The 27,057-nt window shown below is 38.1% G+C and overlaps 1 protein-coding gene across 2 annotated transcripts in view; it reads right to left on the bottom strand.

Moving 5' to 3' along the window:
* The window catches only part of SERPINI2 (serpin family I member 2), a 44,081-nt gene that overhangs the window by 4,266 nt on the left and 12,758 nt on the right, over positions 1 to 27,057 (bottom strand). For both annotated transcript variants that reach the window (XM_063662394.1, XM_054482755.2), the window contains 3 exons: positions 16,134 to 16,231; positions 3,157 to 3,243; positions 204 to 293 (listed from right to left, as the gene is read on the bottom strand). In XM_063662394.1, the coding sequence (XP_063518464.1) occupies positions 204 to 293; positions 3,157 to 3,243; positions 16,134 to 16,231 (275 nt within the window). The remainder of the gene's footprint in view (positions 1 to 203; positions 294 to 3,156; positions 3,244 to 16,133; positions 16,232 to 27,057) is intronic.

A 27,057-nucleotide genomic window follows, 5' to 3' on the forward strand; every position in this document is an offset into this window, starting at 1 on the left:
GTAGCCATGATGGCAGCTATTATTACCACTGCCCTATTTTAGGCCTCTGTCATCTCTTAAAATACAATACCTGGTATATAAAATGCACTTAACAAATATCCATTGAAAGAACAAATGACTTCAGATATGTACATTGCAATTAGAAACTGGAACTAGTTCTGCTAAACATAATCAGTTCCCCCAAATAATTCTCAAAAATGTACCTGTTGGGTTATGCTTCATAATAAACAGAAATGGATGATTTGCTATAAATTGGCTTTGAGCCAGACTCATGATCACAGGGATGTGTATGCCTATAAAATAGAGACAACAGTTGTTTAGATACTTGCATTAAAAGATCAGTAAAGAAAGTATATTCATAACACATTTTGTAGATAGGAAAAGTCATTTTGTGTAAGGAGTTAACATGTGGAAAACGAACCATTTTCTAAATACAGAGGAATTTTCAGTAAATTTAAAAACCAAAGTACTGAAGAATAAATATTAGGTCACTCAAAGAATAATTCTAACTTTATATTTATGCTAATAATTCTAACTTTATATTTATGCTCAATGAAGAAGCAAGCCAGATACCAGATTCAATTTAGTGAAAGCAGTTGAAAAAATTTATCTTTTAAACAGTAATTTTCTGTTCACTTTTTATTTGCATTATATGATTTATTTCTACAATGTTTGTAATTCCTAATTCCTATTTAGGTATGTTTGCACTTCGGTTTTATACTTCGGGTTTGTGGTAATCACATCTGAGCTCAAATTAATTTTTTTTTTTACTTACTCTTTCAAAATTATTCTGTGAGCTCAGAGCTTTTAGGATTTGTGCAGTGAATGTGTGTGAGATTTTTATTATGAGATTTGAAGCAGAAATTTGCTGCCTTAAAAATTACTTTCTATGATAATTTATATTATGTTGCTCCATTACAGTATTTGTCAATATTTAGAATGGGAAAATATAAAAAATTAGATATTTTTCCTATCTAGATTAAATGTTTTATGCTTAATTCAGATACTGTATTTCCCAATAATATAATTATTTTGTACTGTTATTTTCAGACCCCAGGAAAAATAAAATCACTATGTATCATTAGAATTATAAAACAGTCAAATATAATCTTAGTATGATAACATGATTGGCACTCTCCTATCCAGAATATCAAGGGTATACCCAAATAACCAGTGAATATAGGCTCATGTCTGAATTATTAAGATAAATCCAAAAGCAAGGTCAGTTTTACTCCTATTCCCATTTACAGTGAATACTTGGACTTTTTTTGCTTTTAAGCAGTCCCTGAGTGGATTTCTGAAAGTCAAAATACCCAGGCTGACTATTCTGAGGAGTTTTACTGTTGATTCATCTACCTTCTCTTAATGATTGTTACAGAATCCTAGAAAATTTTAGACTTAAAATGACAGACAGTGGGCAATAACATAAAGAGCTCTGAACTTAAAGTCAGGGAACATGAGTTGTGTTCAAATTCTGCTGTCAATCAATAATATGGCCTCAGGTAAGCCACTTTACATTGCTGGGCCTGTTTCTTCACCAATATAATGAGATCAAACAATAATCTATAAGGACTCTCTCAGTACTGTTTGAAAGCAGCTGGAAAATTTGTCTACATGATCCAGCGATTTCATCCAAATATAACCTTTTGACTTCTTTAAAGATTAATATAGCTCATCCCCTACAATCCGAGTTCCTTGAGCACAGCAATGCAAAAATCCTTCAGGAGATGACAAAATTGTAATGGAGTACAGTGTGTTTCATCCAGATGTCAAAATCCATTGGCCCAATGCAGCATTGCAAATTAATCAAGAAATTAATAAATGAATGTCAATTTTTCTATATTTATCAGTAAGACATTTAAATGATAAATACCTTTTAAATATTGATTAAAATCCAAATAGCATGAGGAATTAAAATAGACTTACGAGGATTTCATTAAAGTTGCTTGTCCATTTATAATTGATTTTAGGGCTTTTTTCTAATTATTTTTCAAGCATTATTTATATGCAGCACAGATGCTATTTAAAATGTCATTTGTTCAAGGAAATATGGCCTAGAAGAGTGATTCTCAAACTAGAATATACATACGAATTTCCTAGTGATCTTGCAAAATACAGATTCTGATTCAGTCGGTCTAGGGTTTGGATCTGAGATTTTGCATTTCTAACAAGTTCCCAAGTGGTGCTATTGTTGGTCTATGCACTACATTTGTAATAAAAAAGGCAAGCTGCAAACCACTATGGAGCACTGGTTCTTCGATGCACATTGGTATCGCTTAGGAAAACCTAAGAAAATTTTGGAGTCTGGATTTCACTTCCAAAAATACTGATTTAATTATTTTGGGGTGTGGACTGGGCATAGGAGTTTTGTTTTGTTTTGTTTGAGACGCAGTCTCGCTCTGTCACCCAGGCTGGAGTGCAGTGGCGCAATCTGGGCTCACTGCAAACTCCGCCTCCCGGGTTCACGCCATTCTCCTGCCTCAGCCTCCCGAGTAGCCGGGACTACAGACGCCCGCCACCACGCCCGGCTAATTTTTTGCATTTTTAGTAGAGACGGGGTTTCACCGCGTTAGTCATGATGGTCTCAATCTCCTGACCTCATGATCTGCCCGCCTCGGCCTCCCAAAGTGCTGGGATTACAGGCGTGAGCCACCGCGCCCGGCTGACTGGGCACAGGAGTTTTTAAAGCTTCCCAGGTGATTTTTTATGTGCAGGTTAAGTTTGAGAGCCACTGCCACAGACATAATAACAAGAATCAAATTAGCAAAGTGGGGACTAACTTGGTGTAGTGAAAGAATGAAATAAAAAATTATGTAAGGGTTAGCATTCCTAAAAAATAATGATTTTATATTTGAGCCCTAAAGTTTTCTCCACAAGTCCTATCTGCTAATTCACAGGTAATCTAATTCGCAAGTGAGCAAATATCAGTAGATAGGCCTCAACTCCTAATCAAACCCCTTCCCTTCCTTTTTGTATCATGCTGTGACTGAAGAGAAATATGAACAGTGTATGCAACCATTTCCTTTTTTTCCTCCTGAAGTGTATTAGACAGCAGAAGAGAAAAAGAAGATTACAATACTTCAAAAGGGTCAGCACGGTAATGTTCATCCTGTCCCCATCTTTCCTTCTGGCTTGGCCAGAAATCATTCACCCTACCAGTTGATGTTGCAGCTTCACTGCCATCTTCGTTTATCTCAAAGAAAACTTTTTGCATGACTTGGGAAACATACACTTCAGATGAATCTGGTTAAAAAAAAATACACAAAAGTGTATTTAAGAGTTAAAATCAAAAGCCATTACCTATTAGATCCCAGATTAATTACCTTTTTTTTTTGAGATGGAGTCTTCTCTGTCACCCAGGCTGACGATCTCAGCTCACTGCAACTTCTGCCTCCCAGATTCAAATGATTCTACCATCTCAGCCTCCCAAGTAGTTGGGCGTATAGGCTCCTGCCACCACACCCGGCTAATTTTTGTATTTTTAGTAGAGATGGGGTTTCGGCATGTTGGCCAGGCTGCCCGAACTCCTGACCTCAGGTGATCCACCTGCCTTGACCTCCCAAAGTTCTGGGATTACAGGTGTGAGCCACCACACCCAGCATCATTACATTTTCAGATGATCAAAGACAAGGAAATAAATAAATGAACTTTTTCCTATTTAGTCAATTTGCTACAGATAAAGGTGACTTAGGTTTAGCTCTTCCAGAGATGACATATATACAGAGATAGAGAGATCAAGTTTTTCTGTGATATAAAAGGTAAATGATGTAAGCCTCAAATCAGGTATCCAACTAAGTGAAATATTTGAAGGGACAGAGAGCTTTTCCTCCCTTAGCCATTGTCTATAGACAGAATGAAAGAGGCTTTCCAGATTTGAATTAATCCCACCCTATATATTTAACCTCAAAGCCAAAGTGCCTTTTATATTCTGTATTTAGTTTTGATCTTAGTTTAAAATAAAATGTACTTGCCTTCAAATCTGGGGAAGCTATGAAATTCTAAGGAACTTCTGTGTCACCTGTTACAAAATCACTTCAGAGATACACTTTAAAACCTGTTAAAATTTTCAGCATAAGATCGTGTCTTAAAACGTTTTGTTCTGGTGTGGATATGAGCTGAGAGTGAATGCTCATTTTTCTCCCCTTGGTGGAACTGATGTATACATGAAGCGTTTCTGGTAGGGTGACTTGCAAGTATAGTCTCCTCAAGAAGGAAGAAGTGAAGCCGGGAGCCCAGAAGCCATGTCAAGCTGGCCTTGCAAGACAAGATAGATCTAACAATGTTCCTCAGAGGACAAAGGAAGCATGCTCTAGAAAACTGCCTGGCTCATAATTGGCTTGCAATAAATATTTGTAATATATAAGTCAATAATAAATAGGTCAATGCATCTGAGTATGTCTAGTGATAGAAACCTGTAAAGTGGAGAGAAATGGGCATCCACACTATTAGTGTGAATTAACTGAAATGCAAGAGAATGTTCTCTCAAGGTCCGGCAAATAAGCATCTTCTTCTCCCAGGATTGCCTGGAATAAGACAAATAAACACAGAGGGAATGACCTAGTGGCCAACACCAAGAGGAAAGACCAAAAAGCAGGTTAGGAAGGAGTGAAGAATTTCACCCAGTTTAGCAATGGCACCAGCCCAAATGACTCCCTGGCTATTAAACTAAACCACTTAGTCTCCTTTGTTCCATCTCACTGCAGACAAAACCCAGTCTTAGGAAAAGAACAGGCCCTGAAATATGATAGATTAGAAGTAAGAATGTGGACTCTACAAACTCATTCATTATACCTTCATAATCATTATTTCTCTTAATTTTTAAATGAGAATTCTAAGAACATTGTTATTAAATTAAGAGAACAAGAAAACAATACATTTGCTAGATGTGCAAGTAATATTAATGTGATACTTTTCCCACTTGCTGTTTTGTTTTTTTTTTATTATTATACTTTAGGTTTTATGGTACGTGTGCGCAATGTGCAGGTTAGTTACATATGAATACATGTACCATGCTGGTGCGCTGCACCCACTAACTCGTCATCTAGCATTAGGTATATCTCCTAATGCTATCCCTCCCCCCTCCCCCCACCCCACAACAGTCCCCGAAGTGTGATGTTCCCCTTCCTGTGTCCATGTGTTCTCATTGTTCAATTCCCACCTATGAGTGAGAATATGCGATGTTTGGTTTTTTGTTCTTGCGATAGTTTACTGAGAATGATGATTTCCAATTTCATCCATCTCCCTACAAAGGACATGAACTCATCATTTTTGATGGCTGCATAGTATTCCATAGTGTATATGTGCCACATTTTCTCAATCCAGTCTATCATTGTTGGACATTTGGGTTGGTTCCAAGTCTTTCCTATTGTGAATAATGCCGCAATAAACATACGTGTGCATGTGTCTTTATAGCAGCATGATTTATAGTCCTTTGGGTATATACCCAGTAATGGGATGGCTGGGTCGAATGGAATTTCTAGTTCTAGATCCCTGAGGAATCGCCACACTGACTTCCACAATGGTTGAACTAGTTTACAGTCCTACCAACAGTGTAAAAGTGTTCCTATTTCTCCACATCCTCTCCAGCACCTCTTGTTTCCTGACTTTTTAATAATTGCCATTCTAACTGGTGTGAGATGCTATCTCATTGTAGTTTTGATTTGCATTTCTATGATGGCCAGTGATGGTGAGCATTTTTTCATGTGTTTTTTGGCTGCATAAATGTCTTCTTTTGAGAAGTGTCTGTTCGTGTCCTTCGCCCACTTTTTGATGGGGTTGTTTGTTTTTTTCTTGTAAATTTGTTTGCGTTCATTGTAAATTCTGGATATTAGCCCTTTGTCAGATGAGTAGGTTGCGAAAATTTTCTCCTATTTTGTAGGTTGTCTGTTCACTCTGATGGTAGTTTCTTTTGCTGTGCAGAAGCTCTTTAGTTTCATTAGATCCCATTTGTCAATTTTGGCTTTTGTTGCCATTGCTTTTGGTGTTTTAGACATGAAGTCCTTGCCCATGCCTATGTCCTGAATGGTAATGCCTAGGTTTTCTTCTAGGGTTTTTATGGTTTTAGGTCTAACTTTTAAGTCTTTAATCCATCTTGAATTGATTTTTGTATAAGGTGTAAGGAAGGGATCCAGTTTCAGCTTTCTACATATGGCTAGCCAGTTTTCCTAGCACCATTTATTAAATAGGGAATCCTTTCCCCGTTGCTTGTTTTTCTCAGGTTTGTCAAAGATCAGATAGTTGTAGATATGTGGCGTTATTTCTGAGGGCTCTGTTCTGTTCCATTGATCCATATCTCTGTTTTGGTACCAGTACCATGCTGTTTTGGTTACTGTAGCCTTAGAGTATAGTTTGAAGTCAGGTAGTGTGATGCCTCCAGCTTTGTTCTTTTGGCTTAGGATTGACTTGGCGATGGGGGCTCTTTTTTGGTTCCATATGAACCTTGAAGTAGTTTTTTCCAATTCTGTGAAGAAAGTCATTGGTAGCTTGATGGGGATGGCATTGAATCTATAAATTACCTTGGGAAGTATGGTCATTTTCATGATATTGATTCTTCCTACCCATGAGCATGGAATGTTCTTCCATTTGTTTGTATCCTCTTTTATTTCCTTGAACAGTGGTTTGTAGTTCTCCTTGAAGAGGTCCTTCACATCCCTTGTAAGTTGGATTCCTAGGTATTTTATTCTCTTTGAAGCAACTGTGAATGGGAGTTCACTCATGATTTGGCTCTCTGTTTGTCTGTTATCAGTGTATAAGAATGCTTGTGATTTTTGTACATTGATTTTGTATCCTGAGACTTTGCTGAAGTTGCTTATCAGCTTAATGAGATTTTGGGCTGAGACAATGGGGTTTTCTAGATATACAATCATGTCGTCTGCAAACAGGGACAATTTGACTTCCTCTTTTCCTAAGTGAATACCCTTGATTTCCTTCTCCTGCCTAATTGCCCTGGCCAGAACTTCCAACACTATGTTGAATAGGAGTGGTGAGAGAGGGCATCCCTGTCTTGTGCCAGTTTTCAAAGGGAATGCTTCCAGTTTTTGCCCATTCAGTATGATATTGGCTGTGAGTTTGTCATAGATAGCTCTTATTATTTTGAGATATGTCCTATCAATACCTAATTTCTTGAGAGTTTTTAGCATGAAGCGTTGTTGAATTTTGTCAAAGGCCTTTTCTGCATCTATTGAGATAATCATGTGGTTTTTGTCTTTGGTTCTGTTTATATGCTGGATTACATTTATTGATTTGCGTATATTGAACCAGCCTTGCATGCCAGGGATGAAGCCCACTTGATTATGGTGGATAAGCTTTTTGATGTGCTGCTGGATTTGGTTTGCCAGTATTTTATTGAGGATTTTTGCATCAATATTCATCAAGGATATTGGTCTAAAATTCTCTTTTTTGGTTGTGTCTCTGCCCGGCTTTGGTATCAGGATGATGCTGGCCTCATAAAATGAGTTAGGGAGGATTCCCTCTTTTTCTATTGATTGGAATAGTTTCAGAAGGAATGGTACCAGTTCCTCCTTGTACCTCTGGTAGAATTCGGCTGTGAACCCATCTGGTCCTGGACTTTTTTTCGTTGGTAAGCTATTGATTATTGCCACAATTTCAGCTCCTGTTATTGGTCTATTCAGAGATTCAACTTCTTCCTGGTTTAGTCTTGGGAGGGTGTATGTGTTGAGGAATTTATCCATTTCTTCTAGATTTTCTAGTTTATTTGCGTAGAGGTGTTTGTAGTATTCTCTGATGGTAGTTTGTATTTCTGTGGGATCGGTGGTGATATCCCCTTTATCATTTTTTATTGCATCTATTTGATTCTTCTCTCTTTTCTTCTTTATTAATCTTGCTAGTGGTCTATCAATTTTGCTGATCCTTTCAAAAAACCAGCTCCTGGATTCATTAATTTTTTGAAGGGTTTTTTGTGTCTCTATTTCCTTCAGTCCTGCTCTGATTTTAGTTATCTCTTGCCTTCTGCTAGCTTTTGAATGTGTTTGCTCTTGCTTTTCTAGTTCTTTTAATTGTGATGTTAGGGTGTCAATTTTGGATCTTTCCTGCTTTCTCTTGTGGGCATTTAGTGCTATAAATTTCCCTCTACACACTGCTTTGAATGCATCCCAGAGATTCTGGTATGTTGTGTCTTGGTTCTCGTTGGTTTCAAAGAACATCTTTATTTCTGCCTTCATTTCGTTATGTACCCAGTAGTCATTCAGGAGCAGGTTGTTCAGTTTCCATGTAGTTGAGCAGTTTTGAGTGAGATTCTTAATCCTGAGTTCTAGCTTGATTGCACTGTGATCTGAGAGATAGTTTGTTATAATTTCTGTTCTTTTACATTTACTGAGGAGAGCTTTACTTCCAAGTATGTGGTCAATTTTGGAATAGGTGTGGTATGGTGCTGAAAAAAATGTATATTCTGTGGATTTGGGGTGGAGAGTTCTGTAGATGTCTATTAGGTCCACTTGGCACAGAGCTGAGTTCAATTCCTGGGTATCCTTGATGACTTTCTGTCTCGTTGATCTGTCTAATGTTGACAGTGGGGTGTTAAAGTCTCCCATTATTAATGTGTGGGAGTCTAAGTCTCTTTGTAGGTCACTCAGGACTTGCTTTATGAATCTGGGTGCTCCTGTATTGGGTGCATATATATTTAGGATAGTTAGCTCTTCTTGTTGAATTAATCCCTTTACCATTATGTAGTGGCCTTCTTTGTCTCTTTTGATTTTGTTGGTTTAAAGTCTGTTTTATCAGAGACTAGGATTGCAACCCCTGCCTTTTCTTGTTTTCCATTTGCTTGGTAGATCTTCCTCCATCCTTTTATTTTGAGCCTATGTGTGTCTCTGCACGTGAGATGGGTTTCCTGAATACAGCACACTGATGGGTCTTGACTCTTTATCCAATTTGCCAGTCTGTGTCTTTTAATTGGAGCATTTAGTCCATTTACATTTAAAGTTAATATTGTTATGTGTGAATTTGATCCTGTCATTATGATGTTAGCTGGTTATTTTGCTCGTTAGTTGATGCAGTCCCTTCCTAGTCTCGATGGTCTTTACATTTTGGCATGATTTTGCAGTGGCTGGTACCGGTTGTACCTTTCCATGTTTAGCGCTTCCTTCAGGAGCTCTTGTAGGGCAGGCCTGGTGGTGACAAAATCTCTCAGCATTTGCTTGTCTGTAAAGTATTTTATTTCTCCTTCACTTATGAAGCTTAGTTTGGCTGGATATGAAATTCTGGGTTGAAAATTCTTTCCTTTAAGAATGTTGAATATTGGCCCCCACTCTCTTCTGGCTTGTAGGGTTTCTGCCAACAGATCCGCTGTTAGTCTGATGGGCTTCCCTTTGAGGGTAACCCGACCTTTCTCTCTGGCTGCCCTTAACATTTTTTCCTTCATTTCAACTTTGGTGAATCTGACAATTATGTGTCTTGGAGTTGCTCTTCTCGAGGAGTACCTTTGTGGCGTTCTCTGTATTTCCTGAATCTGAATGTTGGCCTGCCTTGCTAGATTGGGGAAGTTCTCCTGGATAATATCCTGCAGAGTGTTTTCCAACTTGTTTCCATTCTCCCCGTCACTTTCAGGTACACCAGTCAGACGTAGATTTGGTCTTTTCATATAGTCCCACATTTCTTGGAGGCTTTGCTCGTTTCTTTTTATTCTTTTTTCTCTAAACTTCCCTTCTCGCTTCATTTCATTCATTTCATCTTCCAGGGCTGATACCCTTTCTTCCAATTGATCACATCGGCTCCTGAGGCTTCTGCATTCTTCACGTAGTTCTCCAGCCTTGGTTTTCAGCTCCATCAGCTCCTTTAAGCACTTCTCTGTATTGGTTATTCTAGTTATACATTCTTCTAAATTTTTTTCAAAGTTTTCAACTTCTTTGCCTTTGGTTTGAATATCCTCCCGTAGCTCGGAGTAATTTGATCGTCTGAAGCCTTCTTCTCTCAGCTCGTCAAAGTCATTCTCCGTCCAGCTTTGTTCTGTTGCTGGTGAGGAACTGCGTTCCTTTGGAGGAGGAGAGGCACTCTACTTTTTAGAGTTTCCAGTTTTTCTGCTCTGTTTTTTCCCCATCTTTGTGGTTTTATCTACTTTTGGTCTTTGATGATGGTGATGTACAGATGGGTTTTTGGTGTGGATGTCCTTTCTGTTAGTTTTCCTTCTAACAGACAGGACCCTCAGCTGCAGGTCTGTTGGAGTACCCGGCCAGCCATGTGAGATGTCAGTCTGCCCCTGCTGGGGGGGTGCCTCCCAGTTAGGCTGCTCGGGGGTCAGGGGTCAGGGACCCACTTGAGGAGGCAGTCTGCCCGTTCTCAGATCTCCAGCTGCGTGCTGGGAAAACCACTGCTCTCCTCAAAGCTGTCAGACAGGGACATTTAAGTCTGCAGAGGTTACTGCTGTCTTTTTGTTTGTCTGTGCTCTGCCCCCAGAGGTGGAGCCTAAAGAGGCAGGCAGGCCTCCTTGAGCTGTGGTGGGCTCCACCCAGTTCAAGCTTCCTGGCTGCTTTGTTTACCTAAGCGAGCCTGGGCAATGGCGGGTGCCCCTCCCCCAGCCTCGCTGCCGCCTTGCTGTTGGATCTCAGACTGCTGTGCTAGCAATCAGCGAGACTCCGTGGGTGTAGGACCCTCTGAGCCATGTGTGGGCTATAATCTCCTGGTGCACCGTTTCCTAAGCCCATCGGAAAAGCACAGTATTCGGGTGGGAGTGCCCCGATTTTCCAGGTGCCGTCTGTCACCCCTGGAAAGGGAACTCCCTGACCCCTTGAGCTTCCCGAGTGAGGCAATGCCTCGCCCCTGCTTCGGCTGGTGCACGATGCACTCACCCACTGACCTGCACCCACTGTCTGGCACTCCCTAGTGAGATGAACACGGTACCTCAGATGGAAATGCAGAAATCACTCGTCTTCTGCATTGCTCACGCTGGGAGCTGTAGACCAGAGCTCCCACTTGCTGTTTTATATTTAACTATGCGCCAAATGTTAAACTAGATGATTTACATACATTCTTTTATTTATTTCCCCAGTCACTATATTATCTCACTTAACAGATTAGAATGCTTACACTCAGAAAGGTTAAATATTTTACTACAGGTTATACAAGGAGTAGTAACTGAGTGAGAAGTCAAATATTTTCTAACAGTTTCCAAAATAACTCTATAAAAACATTTCATTCAAAACTTGTGAACTATATAAATATAAGGTAGTGTCCCTTTCACACAGATGTCCCATAAGACTAGTGTTGGGCTGCTTCATAGTAGCCTTTAGTGAATGTTTATTGTACAAATGATAAGTAGAGATAGCAGAGAATTTACTGTGCTCCTAGCTACCAGCAGGGGTATCAGCATTGGCTATGACTATTCTATTCTAGGCAATAAGACAGAACCAAAATGGTTAAAACAGCTCAAATAGGTAACTCAAGAGGGAAAGAACAGAAAATGCTGGACATTTATTCTTTTCTGCACTGGGTTATTTTCTTAAATAAAGCCTTTTATGAAACATTTTGGAAGTATTTTATTTAAAAATCTGCCTGTAACGGGAGACTTTTTTAATGTAAAAGAACAGAAATTATAACAAACTGTCTCTCAGACCACAGTGCAATCAAACTAGAACTCAGGATTAAGAAACTCACTCAAAACCGCTCAACTACATGGAAACTGAACAACCTGCTCCTGAATGACTACTGGGTACATAACGAAATGAAGGCAGAAATAAAGATGTTCTTTGAAACCAACGAGAACCAAGACACAACATACCAGAATCTCTGGGACGCATTCAAAGCAGTGTGTAGAGGGAAATTTATAGCACTAAATGCCCACAAGAGAAAGCAGAAAAGATCCAAAATTGACACCCTAACATCACAATTAAAAGAACTAGAAAAGCAAGAGCAAACACATTCAAAAGCTAGCAGAAGGCAAGAAATAACAAAAATCAGAGCAGAACTGAAGGAAATAGAGACCAAAAAAACCCTTCAAAAAATTAATGAATCCAGGAGCTGGTTTTTTGAAAGGATCAACAAAATTGATAGACTGCTAGCAAGACTAATAAAGAAGAAAAGAGAGGAGAATCAAATAGACGCAATAAAAAATGATAAAGGGGATATCACCACCGATCCCACAGAAATACAAACTACCATCAGAGAATACTACAAACACCTCTACACAAATAAATGAGAAAATCTAGAAGAAATGGATAAATTCCTCAACACATACACTCTCCCAAGACTAAACCAGGAAGAAGTTGAATCTCTGAATAGACCAATAACAGGAGCTGAAATTGTGGCAATAATCAATAGCTTACCAACCAAAAAGAGTCCAGGACCAGATGGATTCACAGCCGAATTCTACCAGAGGTACAAGGAGGAACTGGTACCATTCCTTCTGAAACTATTCCAATCAATAGAAAAAGAGGGAATCCTCCCTAACTCATTTTATGAGGCCAGCATCATCCTGATACCAAAGCCGGGCAGAGACACAACCAAAAAAGAGAATTTTAGACCAATATCCTTGATGAATATTGATGCAAAAATCCTCAATAAAATACTGGCAAACCGAATCCAGCAGCACATCAAAAAGCTTATCCACAATGATCAAGTGGGCTTCATCCCTGGGATGCAAGGCTGGTTCAATATATACAAATCAATAAACGTAATCCAGCATATAAACAGAAACAAAGACAAAAACCACATGATTATCTCAATAGATGCAGAAAAGGCCTTTGACAAAATTCAACATCCCTTCATGCTACAAACTCTCAAGAAATTAGGTATCAATGGGACGTATCTCAAAATAATAAGAGCTATCTATGACCAACCCACAGCCAATATCATACTGAATGGGCAAAAACTGGAAGCATTCCCTTTGAAAACTGGCACAAGACAGGGATGCCCTCTCTCACCACTCCTATTCAACATAGTGCTGGAAGTTCTGGCTAGGGCAATTAGGCAGGAGAAGGAAATAAAGGGTATTCAATTAGGAAAAGAGGAAGTCAAATTGTCCCTGTTTGCAGATGACATGATTGTATATCTAGAAAACCCCATCATCTCAGCCCAAAATCTCCTTAAGCTGATAAGCAACTTCAGCAAAGTCTCAGGATACAAAATCAATGTACAAAAATCACAAGCATTCTTATACACCAATAACAAACAGAGAGCCAAATCATGAGTGAACTCCCATTCACAATTGCTTCAAAGAGAATAAAATACTTAGGAATCCAACTTACAAAGGATGTGAAGGACCTCTTCAAGGAGAACTACAAACCACTGCTCAATGAAATAAAAGAGGATACAAACAAATGGAAGAACATTCCATGCTCATGGGTAGGAAGAATCAATATCATGAAAATGGCCATACTTCCCAAGGTAATTTATAGATTCAATGCCATCCCCATCAAGCTACCAATGACTTTCTTCACAGAATTGGAAAAAACTACTTCAAATTTCATATGGAACCAAAAAAGAGCCCCCATCGCCAAGTCAATCCTAAGCCAAAAGAACAAAGCTGGAGGCATCACACTACCTGACTTCAAACTATACTCTAAGGCTACAGTAACCAAAACAGCATGGTACTGGTACAAAAACAGAGATATAGATCAATGGAACAGAACAGAGCCCTCAGAAATAATGCCACTATCTACAACTATCTGATCCTTGACAAACCTGAGAAAAACAAGCAACGGGGAAAGGATTCCCTATTTAATAAATGGTGCTAGGAAAACTGGCTAGCCATATGTAGAAAGCTGAAACTGGATCCCTTCCTTACATCTTATACAAAAATTAATTCAAGATGGATTAAAGACTTAAACGTTAGACCTAAAACCATAAAAACCCTAGAAGAAAACCTAGGCATTACCATTCAGGACATAGGCATGGGCAAGGACTTCGTGTCTAAAACACCAAAAACAATGCCATCAAAAGCCAAAATTGACAAATTGGATCTAATTAAACTAAAGAGCTTCTGCACAGCAAAAGAAACTACCATCAGAGTGAACAGGCAACCTACAAAATGGGAGAAAATTTTCGCAACCTACTCATCTGACAAAGGGCTAATATCCAGAATCTACGATGAACTCAAACAAATTTACAAGAAAAAAACAAACAACCCATCAAAAAGTGGGCAAAGGGTATGAACAGACACTTCTCAAAAGAAGATATTTATGCAGCCAAAAGACACATGAAAAAATGCTCATCATCACTGGCCATCAGAGAAATGCAAATCAAAACCACAATGAGATACCATCTCACATCAGTTAGAATGGCAATCATTAAAAAGTCAGGAAACAACAGATGCTGGAGAGGATGTGGAGAAATAGGAACACTTTTACACTGTTGGTGGGACTGTAAACTAGTTCAACCATTGTGGAAGTCAGTGTAGCGATTCCTCAGGGATCTAGAAGTAGAAATACCATTTGACCCAGCCATCACATTACTGGGTATATACCCAAAGGACTATAAATTATGCTGCCATAAAGACACATGCACACGTTATGTTTATTGCGGCACTATTCACAATAGCAAAGACTTGGAACCAACCCAAATGTCCAACAATGGTAGACTGGATTAAGAAAATGTGGCACATATACACCATGGAATACTATGCAGCCATAAAAAATGATGAGTTCATGTCCTTTGTAGAGACATGGATGAAATGGGAAACCATCATTCTCAGTAAACTATCACAAGGACAAAAAACCAAACACTGCATGTTCTCACTCATAGATGGGAATTGAACAATGAGAACACATGGACACAGGAAGGGGAACATCACATTCTGGGGACTGTTGTGGGGTGGGGGGAGGGGGGAGGGATAGCATTAGGAGATATACCTAATGCTAAATGACGAGTTAATGGGTGCAGCACACCAGCATGGCACATGTATACATACGTAACTAACCTGCATATTGTGCACATTTACCCTAAAAGTATAATAATAATAATAATAATAATAAGTCACAAATTGCTGGGAATTTGCAGAACAAATGGCTGTTTGAATTCAGTGTGTGAGGCATATTGAGTGATCTCCCTATGGCTGGAAAGAAGTTTAAGAAAAGGAAATGCATGAAAAATAGTTTGGATCATTGAAGGTTGAAGAAGTGGTTGTGTCTCAGGGCACACTTACAGAGCATCCTATTGCAGTATTTAATGTTGACCATCTCATACCTAGTGCTGACAAAATTGTCAGAGAAGTCAGATCTATCTGTCAGTGTGAGAACGAGTAGCTACACCATGTGTGAAGGTGATAATATATTTCTGACCTCATTCACCTCCTCCATCAGGAAAGTTTTTCATTCTGTTCATTTGCCCACATAATTGATGGGTGATGACTAAATTAACAACACGTTTCCAAAGCCCAGATAGCTATATAGAAATAAATACATAAAACATTTCTGCACTATTTCATGTTATGATATACAACCCCATCAGACAGACAAGCTTAGGCCCCTTTTTATAGAACAGAAGACTGAATTTAAAAGAGGGTAAGTAACTTGGGATGAATTGGCTCTCTTCATCCATTTTTTTTACCTAGTTATTTTTGAACAAGTCAGTACCACTGAGACTCAAAGAATTCAGACTATCTTGGCTTTGTTGTACAAGTGAACGTGTTAACCATGCAGGATTCCCCCGGTGCAAGTTAGCATAAGATCTCCATCTTCTCAGATATGTTGTCAGCCCAAAAGACTGTTGCTAAATCTGCAAGCTGTAGCGTTACAATTTCTTGATTGTGTTCATCATCCAGCAGCTTATGGATGACTATTTCATGTGTTCTCATATTAGTGAATTAACATTTGCAAATTGGTTTATAAGAGTTGTATTAGCTCTGCTTAGATGAGAGACTCAAAGTTGTAATTCCCATTACTCAGATGAGGAGATCCAAACAGGGCAGAAATGAAAACCCATATAATACTTTTACTTATGTGGTTTTATTAGAAGTATAGCCAGAGTGCTTATCTAACATTCTAAAATGCTTTTTGGCTTTCATTAAGAAAAACTACTTAAACATAAAGTGCTTGTTTACAGACAACTCAAGATGACTATGACATTTATTCACTGTGCGTAAATTTATCAGAGCTGAATGCTCTTTCAGTTTTAAGCTCAGCTAGTTAATGTAGTCCTAACAAAACAAATTAACATCATAATATAAGAATTATTTATTATACTACCTGTTATTCCAGAAAGGTCGCAGCCACCACTAAATATCTCGGTTATGTTCAAAGAATACAAAACGTCTTTGAAGTCTACTTTTTGTTCTACTTTAAATCTGTTATTGAAAGAAAAAGAAAAAAAGTCTTGAAACACTGCACATTTTTACTGTCAATTTTTTAATGGATGACTTGGAGGATAATATATTGTAAAATCTTTTGTTTTTATTATCTCAATTACATTTTCTCACATTTCACACCATTTTCCCCAGCTCCAACAATCAGCTCTGGGTTGCCAATAACTTGCTTCCCAGATAAATGGTTGGAGGAAAAAGGGAACAGAAATTGCATTTTTTTTTGGAAGTAACAATTACCCAACAAAACTAGATGAGAATTCTAAGTTCTATCTAAGGTCTCAATTGCTTGGCTTCTTTCTAACAAGTCTAAAATTTCCCTCTTATGTATTCAAGATTTTTACACCATCAAAGATGGTTCCTGGCAGATGCCCTTGACATGATGAGCAGGGAACAGGAGTCCACAGTCCTTGGAGAAGATTGTTAGCTATTAAGGAACAGAGAAATAGTTATAACCCATCATTCATCTCTCCCATTGTCACAGTCAATGAGATGTTCTTCAGTTTATGGACAGGCCTAATATCTTCTGAATAGGCCCTATAAAAGGATAAAGGAAGGGGAACCAGATTTCTTTCAAAGGAAATAAAAGACAAAAATTACAGGAGAGGGAAAAAAAAAAGGAGCTAGCCAGTGCTTCCAACACTGAGCCATAAGTTAGGAGACTAGTGTCTGGCTCACCTGTCTGTGCCTTAATTTGCCTCACCTGTGAAAAGGGAACTTAACCAGATAATCCCAAAAGATTTTCTCAGCCACTGATCTTCTATGATTCCAAGTCAAAAGCAATCACTGAACCACACTTTCCCATTTAAATAAAAGTGGGGGTGGGGGGAAGCTAGTACTTATTGACTTCATAGATGCTTAAAGCATTAATTTGCATTTTAAATACAGATCAGAAACTTGGTTTATGAAAGAAAAGACATGTGTAATAATCTTAAACAGGGAGCTATATATATTTCCTACATCAGCAAAATTCCAGGCAATTCCCACTGAGGAGCTTTGTCTATGCCCTCTGGGCATTGACCCCTGTGCTCTCCAGTTAGAATGCATACACTAGTGCTCAAGGATCCTTGTTCATTCAGCAGGTAGGTCCACATCTGGAGCTAGAAATTAGGTGGGGCAATCAGTCTAATTAGATCATTGTTTTCATTGGCAAATACTGAATGAGCTTCTTAATTATAATTCTCCAAAGCAACGAACATGCTGTGGCAGAACTCTACTGGGAATAAATTATTTCTTGGTAAAATAATATGTTTTATTGGAAGATGGTAACTCATTCAGAACCCTATCTGCCTGGGAATGGACATATCATGCACACTAAAATCAGCTGACAAAGAAAATAGCTCATTCTATGCCAACTGCTTTCACCTTCTTCCTTGTAACTTCCTACTAAGAAAGATAATATGCAGCATGATGGTTTGGGAGGTTGGCTTTTTTCCTGTTTTTATTACCACAGTCTTTAAACTGAATGGAGTATGGGCTTTTAAAGGGTGGAGAATATATGTTCTAATCTACCTATAAATGGGCTACAATAGTCCAATAATTTTAGGATAATGACAAGAATACTGCAAGACTTATTACAACTTCTAATAATGCCTAATTATCACTGGAGAGTCATTTAAGTAACAGTCCTGCTCATAATATAGTCCAATGAAACCTACAGCAATAGAAACACATTCGGCCATCTAATGAAAGTATAATCTACAGCCAATTCCTAATTATCCATAATTATTGGAGCCATGAATAGCCAGGTGTGAAGAAGCACTGCCATGTGTTAGATACTTAAGATAAATTATAGTTTTTAATCTTTACAAAAATCTAAGGAAGTCGGCATTATTATTTCCATTAACGTGTAAGAAAATAGAAGCCTGAGGAGGTTAATTTTCAGGCTCAAGGTTAAGGTAGGTTCCAGAGGTATGATTCAAACTCAGGTCTATTTGAAGTCAAAGCTAATGTGCTAACTGCCACTACCTTCTAATCAAAATGTAATTCAACACCACCATATTGGTCAATATATATAATGTCCCTCTTCCAAAGTTTATGAGTCTTCATATTTCTCCCAGTTGTGGTTCATTTTCCCTTTTCCTTAATCCTCCTCCAAAATTGTCAAAAGAACAGCAGGAAAAGGTAAAAGAATGAGCAGCAAAATGCTAGATAAACAATTAGCAACTAAATCATGAATGGAATTTTCAGCATATACAAATAATATCTATTTGTTTAAAAGAGAGTAATTCACTCCCAAATGTAACCATTGTGTTGAAACAGATCTCACATAGGGAAAAGCTGCAGAAAAATGAAAAACAATCCCAATTTTTGTTTTAAGAATGACCTACTTCTGGCCTCCAGGCCCTGTTGGGGAATGGTATTGGCCCTTCCTTTCCCCTTATCCCCAGAGTTCTTGTTTAATGAAAAAAAGTCTTGGATCAATTTCCCTCTGGGTTTGTGTTATCATCTGAAATCCCAGCTTTGGTACAGTGGGCTTGAATCATTCTTGGTGTATTAGGCTATTCTCACACTGCTATAAAGAAATAGGAGTCTCAAAAAAAAAAAAGAAAAGAAAAAAGAAATATCTGAGACTGGGTAATTTATAAAGAAAACAAGTTTAATTGGCTCACAGTTCCAAAGGCTGTACAGGGAGCATGATGCTGGCATTTGTTGGTCACCGGGGAGGTATCAGGAAACTTACAATCATGGCTGAAGGCAAAGAGGAATGGGCACATCTTACATGGCTGGAATAGGAGGAAGAGAAACGGGGCAGGGGCTACACAATTTTGAACAACCAAATCTCGTGAGAACTCTACCATGAGCACAGCACTGAAGGGGGAAATTTGCCCCCATGATCCCATTACCTTCCACCAGGCCCCATCTCCAACTCTGGGGATTGCAATTTACATGAGATTTGGGTGGGGACATAAATCCAAACCATATCACTTGTACTGTTCAGAGCTGGAACCAACCAAACCAAATCTTAGGGTTGCTCATGAGGAGAAAAATACAACACAATCTTTGACAATGGTGGCCCTAGATGGTTATGTGAGTACACAGTAAATTCTGGTCACTTTCCAATCAATTACCTCTGTGTGTGTGTGTGTGTGTGTGTGTGTGTGTGTGTAAAATAATTAAAATAATCTATTAACCTCACAGGCTGAATTTAAAATACTTTCACATATGAAACATCTGGATAATGTTTAATGTATGCCTAGTATTCCCATTTTTAATCCATGTCCAATAGGTCAAAGTAAATGAACATTTTGTAATCACTACTGCAGCTGCTCACAACCTATCTATTCTCATATCCAGTCTTATTTTCCTTGCCTTCCTCCCACCCACACACAATTTACATTCACCCACTTATAGATCCAAGGCTGACCAAGCCTAGAATTAATTTATAGCTAGCAAAAAGATGATCCTTTATGTCCTGTGGTAAGTGTTACATCTTTTGAAAAGTCTCCTTGGTACGGCTACTCCAGATCTCTCATCCTACTGCTCACCCGATCACTGACTGCTTGTTCTGTTCTGTGCTCCCTCTCTTGCTTGCCCTACAGTCACCTGTTTTCAGACATCTGGCTGACCTCTTCTAGTATTGGCTCAGCCATTAATTAGCTGTGTGACCACAGGCAAGGTATTTACCTGCCTCCATCTTGTCTGTAACCTTAACATAAAACTAGATCTTTATGTTGGCATTATAATATATGGCCACTGTTAGAATTAAATGAGTAATAATACAAATAATATTTAGCTAATATTGAGCACTAAAAATTGTATACACATTATCTCATGGAATCCTCACAACACTAAGGCATGTATTATCATTACTGCATTTAACAGTATAAGAAAAATCTTAGAAAAGTAATTTGCTTAAAGTTATATAGTAAGAAAGTGGCAGGGCTCTGGGTCTTCAATATTATTTTCAGTAATCTGGTTTCAACAATTGACAAAAGATACTGTGAGGTGCCACATCAGTCAATATTTTTAAAGAATGATACCTCTCACAAAGACTACGGCTATTATTAAGATAATACTATACTTTTGAATAGAACTGTAGTGCTTAACAAGTTTAAAGGCCGAGACTTCCAAAAATTCAGTGAGAACTATAAAGCCTCTCCCAAGGAAAATAACATACATAACCTTACATGCATAAACTTGCAAATAATTTCAGGGCTTCAAAGACCCTTGGAAGTATATTGGAAGTATATCCTAGACCTCTCTAGAAGTCCATGGTGCCCAGGTAAGGACTACTACAAAAGAGCAAGAATTCACAGCCCTCTCATTTTCTGGTAAGTTGAGCCTGGAACCCCCAAACAACCTATTTCTTCTTAACCCATATCTAGTTAGTCACACATTTCAATAACTTCACCAGTTCCTTACTATTCCCAGTGAGGCTGCTCCCTTTAAACACTCTTTATTTAATGTCCGAGTTGCTGCAGTGGTTTTTTAACTGATCTTTTAGGCTTTAGTCTTTCCCTCTTTAACAAATCTGGGATATTACCACTACTCAGTTTAAAGCAACAAATGCTCATTGAATAGCTACTATTTTTCATACACATGCTTGTTGCTGCAGTCACAGAGAGGAAACATGCCTAGCTCTTCACCTCAACTAGCTTATGGGTCAGAGGGGAAGACAAACAATTCATTTTAATATAACTGCTATGCAGAAATAAACACAAGGTATTAGGAGAACTTTCCCAATGGGGAGAAGGGAAGATGCTTGTATGATATTGCATGGAGAGATCAGAAAGGCTTTCTAAAACCCAAACTTAATTTTAAGGACAAATAGAAGTTATATAGAAAAATAGGGACCGTTGGCAGGGGTGGGGGATAAATGAGGAAGAGGGAAATTTTTCAGACAAGTTATCCAGGGTGAACAATTTTGACTACTACATATATCTTTTTAAAACACTGACTTAATCATTTCATTGTCTTACTTGGACATATTCAACAATTCTTCATTGCATATAGGATTTATTCTTCAACTCTTTTAAAACCCAACTCAAGTCCTTCTTTCATGAAGCCTTTGTTTACAGTTTGTTTCCTGTGCATTCTCCCTTTTTGTGAACCTTCTAATGCTTACTGATTATACCATTCTTTTAGTACTTACTGTACATTGCTGTGTAGTCTTAGTGAATTTCTTTTTTTTTTTTTCTTTTTTTTTTTTTTGAGATGGAGTCTTGCTCTTTCGCCCAGGCTGGAGTGCAGTGGCACGATTTGGGCTCACTGCAAGCTCCACCTCCCAGGTTCACGCCATTTTCCTGCCTCAGCCTCCCAAGTAGCTGGGACTATAGGCGCCCGCCACCACGCCTCGCTAATTTTTTGTATTATTTTTTTTTTCTTTAGTACAGACACGGTTTCACTATGTGAACCAGGATGGTCTCGATTTCCTGACCTCATGATCCGCCCACCTCAGCCTCCCAAAGTGCTGGGACTACAGGCGTGACCCACCGTGCCTGGCCATCTTAGTGAATTTCTTGCGCAAATCTTGTACTATTCCATTTTATCAATAGGTGGTAACCATCTTATCAATAAGGAACCTATTGCTTTACATCTGTCCCAGCCTCTTGCCCACAGTAGAATCCCAATCAATGTTTTTGAACAGGAAATACACTTTCTAATAAGTATCAAACTAATAAGGCTGTGACCCAATAGACACGAGAGCTAATCTTTCTTTGTCAATACTCATTGAATGGCAATCAATTTATCTTCTCAGTGCCTCAGTTTTCTTATCTGTGAGATGGGAGAATAACTAAGTCAGATGATAAAATCACAACATTTGCTATTAAAATATAAATGCTAACACTTCACAAAGTTAAAAGTTACTTGTTTATTTACCTTATATGTATTAAATTATCAGTTTTGCCATTACACACAATTTTTATACTATATTTTCAGAATGATTCTTCTACAGAGAAGAATCTGGCATATAGCAATTACGTTTTAGATCCTTCAACCAAAGGAAGTTTTATTACTAAAATATTTAAAGGATCTCATACTACATTTAGACAAAGTAATATGATTATTTTAGCTAACATTCAACTGCAGGATGATGTCCAAAATTATATATCTGGTATATTACAGATAATAAATAATGGAAAGTACTCGAGTATTTTTTGATGATATCTTACTGGCCTCAATTCTAAACTAGTTATACACAAAAGAGGGGAAGGAGAAGTATTTCTTAAGCAGTAACTATAAATAGTCACTCACATGCTCCTTTCTACTGTAGCTTAAATATAAACATTCTTATGGGTGTTTTTTTTTTTTTTTTGGCATATACTAACTTTGCTACCAAAGAGATATTTTGTTTTACAACAATATAGAATTTATTACAGTTGGTGTTATGGGTTGAATTGTGCATACCCCCTTTCCCAAATTCATGTGTTGAAGCCCTAACCCCCAGTATCTTTTAATGTCACCTTACTTGGAAATAGGAATGGGCCTTAATCCAATATGATTGGTGTCCTTATAAGATATGAGAACACCACACGAAGACAGATGGCTACATGACAACAGAAGAAATAATTGGAGCGATTTATCTATAAGTAGAGGAAGACCAAGGACTTCCAGCCATTACCAGAAGGTAGGAAGAGGCAAGGAAGGATTCTCCTAATGGTCTCAGTGAGAGCATGTTGTGCTGACACCTTGATTTTGACATTTAGCCTCCAGACTGTGAGAGAATCAATTTGTGTTGTTCTAAGCCACCTACTCTGTTGTGTTGTGCTGTTATAGCAGCTCTAGGAAATTAATGAAGTTGATTAAGCTGTTCCAATTTTATCAAAATACTTAGTTATCAGTTTGAAAACCATTTCACATTTATTCAGATGTAAAAGAACCACAGCATTCAGTAATAAAATATAAATCTGCCAGTCTACCCCAAACATTTATTGAGCCTACATCGTTTTCTCTCTTCTCTACCAAACGCATATTTTAAATGGGTATTTTTCTGTTGTGAGGAAATTGTTCCTTTTGGGAGAAATGTATTTCAGAACTTTTAATCCATGATTTTGGTGCTCAGGAAACTTAATTCATAAATGGGTTCTGATAAGTTAAAATTGTTAATGAACTAAATACATAGCAAATTGTTCCTTTAACAAATCAGAAAACATTAATTTAGTAAAAAAATGAATGCATTTTATATGTAATGCTGTATTAGTGTGATTAAACAATAACAAATTTCTGTCCTCTGAATTTAGAAAAAAAAATTCTCACTATTCCTTCTCTAGACAGAAGTTTTGAAGTAAATGGCTAATGTCCTATTTTTCATGATGCTATATGTATGGAAAGGAGGGAAAGCTTCATCAGGGTCCTCAAAGAGAATAAATTAGAGTGACCGGAAAGTTGAATTCTGGTTTTTAAGATATTTAAAATTAAATAAAGAGAAATAATATAGAATTTCTTTCCTTGAAAATATTTGTGTAATTTAATTCAATAATACTCATTTAGCACATACTATATACCAGGAAGCGTGCCAGGAACAACAGAAACTAAAATGAACAAGACCTAACCCGCTGTCCCAGAAATCACATTTTAATAGGACAGACAGGAATGTGAGCAAGAAATAAAAGTGTAATGTAATAAGTGCTATGATGTGAATTTTTCGGAAGTGTTCTAGAAATATAGATAAGGAATGGTTCACTCTAACTAGGCATGTTTGGGTGCGATAACTTCAAGGGAAACCATGGAGGATTAATGGAAACTTATTGGTCAGACACCACAGAGAAGGGCCTGCCACACAGAAGAGAAAGGAGCGGAGTCTGAGAACTCAGAGAAGACAATGTTTCTAGTTTGGTACTGTCTGGGCAGTGATCTTCTTAACAAAGTAAAAAATAAAATAAAGCCGTCATTTATTTAGCACCTTCTAGTTGCCAGACATTGTGCTATGAATAGGAGTATGTAATGAGATACTGTAACTGAAACTGCCAAGTTTTTAAATATCATTGGTGGCTGGAATTTGTATGGAAAAGGGGAATACAACTGCCAACTATTGTTTTTGTTTCTATAAAAATGAAGATTCAAATTCAGTTTTTAAGGCAAATTGTTCTTTTGTTTGGGGAAAGCAATACAATGAGCTTTTTCATTTTGCAAGTAGAACCAGTGGGATGGAGATGGGGAAGTTTGAGATGACGAGGGCGTAAGCTATTTTATATGATATGAAAACATTGTTTTCACTGCAATCTCCTGCTATAGATGCAGGAGATTTTTTTTTTTTTGGAAATAGGGTCTCGCTTTGCTGCCCAGGCTGGAGTGCAGTGGCAGGATCACAGCTCACTGAAGCCTCAAACACATGGGCTCAAGTGATCCTCCTGCCTTATCCTCCACAGTAGCTGGGACTACAGGCACACACCACCATGTCCAACTAATGTTTTTTAATTTTTTTTATTTTCTAAAGACAGGGTCTTTCTTTGTTGCTCCTGCTGGTCTTGAACTCCTGGGCTCAAGAGATCCTCCTGCCTTGGCCTCCCAAAGTGCTGGGATTACAGGCATAAACCACCACATCTGGCAACTATAGATTCTTGTCACAACTGGGAAGCTGGCCTTAGAAAGCATGGAAGAAAATCTGGGTCACCTTCTCTTTATACTGGGAAATGTTGGAGGACTCTGAATGCTGAATAGGAGGGAGGTATAAAGATAACTCTTTTAAGTGAAGGTGGGTGCTAGCACCATTGCAATTGTAGGCTAAGTATAACAACGGACAGAAGGAGACTATTTGGTACAAGAAATAGTCTACACTCAGGGAACTATCATGATTGGTACCTGGTTTTAAATTACTTGCTATGTTGTAAGTCCCTTTCACTATCACCAAGATTTCAGTAAAATTTGCTTAAACATTGAAGTTGTTCTTCTTGTGTTAGTTTGCTAGGGCTGCCATAACAAAGTACTACAAGCTGGGTATCTTAAATAACAAATAGATTGTCTCACAGTTGCAGAGGCTAGAGGTCTTAAATCAAGATGTCAGCAGTGTTGGATTCTTCAGAAGGCCATAAGGGAAAAATTTGTTCTATGCCTCTCTTGTTGATTTGTAGATGGCCATTTTTTCTCTGTGTCTCTTCACATCATCTTCCCTCCATGTATATCTCTGTCTAAATTTTCCTTTTTAGATGACAACAGTCATGTTGGATTAGAGCCCGGTCTAATGACCTAACTTTCATTACTCTGTAAAAATCTTGTCTCTAAATAAGGCAACATTCTGAGTTACTGGTTAGAACTTCACCATATGAATTTGGATGGGGGGGATGCAATTCAACCCCTAACAGTTGTGCTTGAAAGAATTAAGAGAGAAGTCTGTGTCTACACTGTGGGAGTAGTATGGGAAGTGTGGAGTGTGGCCCTGGAGTGGAGATGCTGATAATAAGGCCAAACGTTCAAAGTTGTCTACACTGTGGGAATAGTTGTATGGGAAGTGTGGCCCTGGAGTGGAGATGCTGAGAATAAGGCCAAACAGTTCGAAGCTGTCTACACTGTGACAGCTTGGACAGATTTTTGGACTGTGAAACTTTCCTCTAAGGATTCCTAAAAATGCTGTCAAAGGAAATTCTGGTGAAAGCCTGTATTTCTTCTTGTCAGTTGAGGTTGGGGCTTATGCATTATTATTTAGACTGAAAAATCTGGCAATAAGTATCATTATCCACATTTTATACTGATAAAACCACAACTCAAAATGGTCAAGTGACTCTCCTGAGACCCCACTGGTGGTACATGTCACAGACAGTTTTCAAACTCAATAATTTTTTTTTGTCTCCAAGAAAGTGATCATTTCAAAGCTAAGAGATGTAAATTTGAAAATAAACAATTTAATTTCAAAAAGATTATTTCATTATAGAAGGTAAACCATCTGTCATACACACCATTATACCCCAGTGTTTGGCACAGTAGGTGCTAAAAAAATATATTCTTTGAAAAAAGAATAATATCAAGTAGAGATATTCAAATGGCTGGGAAATGAAAGAGAAGTTGGGGTTAGAGACTCAGATTTTAAAAACCAGAATAACAGGTGATATTTCTGAGAGAGAGTAAGAAGAGGAAAATTCTGAAGATGAAACTCTGATAAACATTTTTGCTTGGGAACAGAAACAAAATAGAAGTAAGCCAAGGAGCAGGGAAAATTTCCAGAGAGAAAGAAATAAGTCAGTAGTGTCCTGGAGACTAAAGGAAGAAAGCTTTTCCAGAAAAAAAGGGATGGTTAATAATACTTTGATCAAGATCCCAGAGTTAGGATGAGAGAAGTAGAGGATACTTCTTTCTCCACAATATCAAAGAAGGTAAAGAAAGAGAAGATTAATAAAGATTTACATAAATTTTGAGGTGATTTCTATAAATAGAGAGGAGAAAGTTTACCTGATGATAGGTTTTCTTTAGGATATAGGAGACTGGCACACTTGTTGGAAGTAAGAGAAATCAACCTAGAGTAGTAAGTGAAGGAGAGAAGTAATGTTCTGGTATAGTGTGGGTAGGAATAAAGAAGGTTCTCAAGAGTAAGCAAGGAGTGCTGAGCTCTAGTCTTGGTAAGGCCAGAGGTGACTCCTTTCCAGGTTTTTGCTCCAACAAAATCAACAGTTGCAGTAGTTGCAGTAGTTGAAGAACAGGAGTGGCTTTTTTTCTTTTTTTTTATACTGGGGCTCACTCTGTTGCCAGGCTGGAGTGCAGTGGCGCAGTCTCAGCTCACTGTAAACCTCTACCTCCCAGGTTCAACTGATTCTCTTGCCTCAGCCTCCCAAGTAGCTGGGATTACAGGCACCCGCTACCATGCCCAGCTAATTTTTGTGTTTTTAGTAAAGACAGAATTTCACCACATTGGCCAGTCTGGTCTCGAACTCCTGACC

The sequence above is a fragment of the Pongo pygmaeus genome, chromosome 2 (genome assembly GCF_028885625.2).
Source record: "Pongo pygmaeus isolate AG05252 chromosome 2, NHGRI_mPonPyg2-v2.0_pri, whole genome shotgun sequence".
Lineage (NCBI taxonomy): Eukaryota > Metazoa > Chordata > Mammalia > Primates > Hominidae > Pongo > Pongo pygmaeus.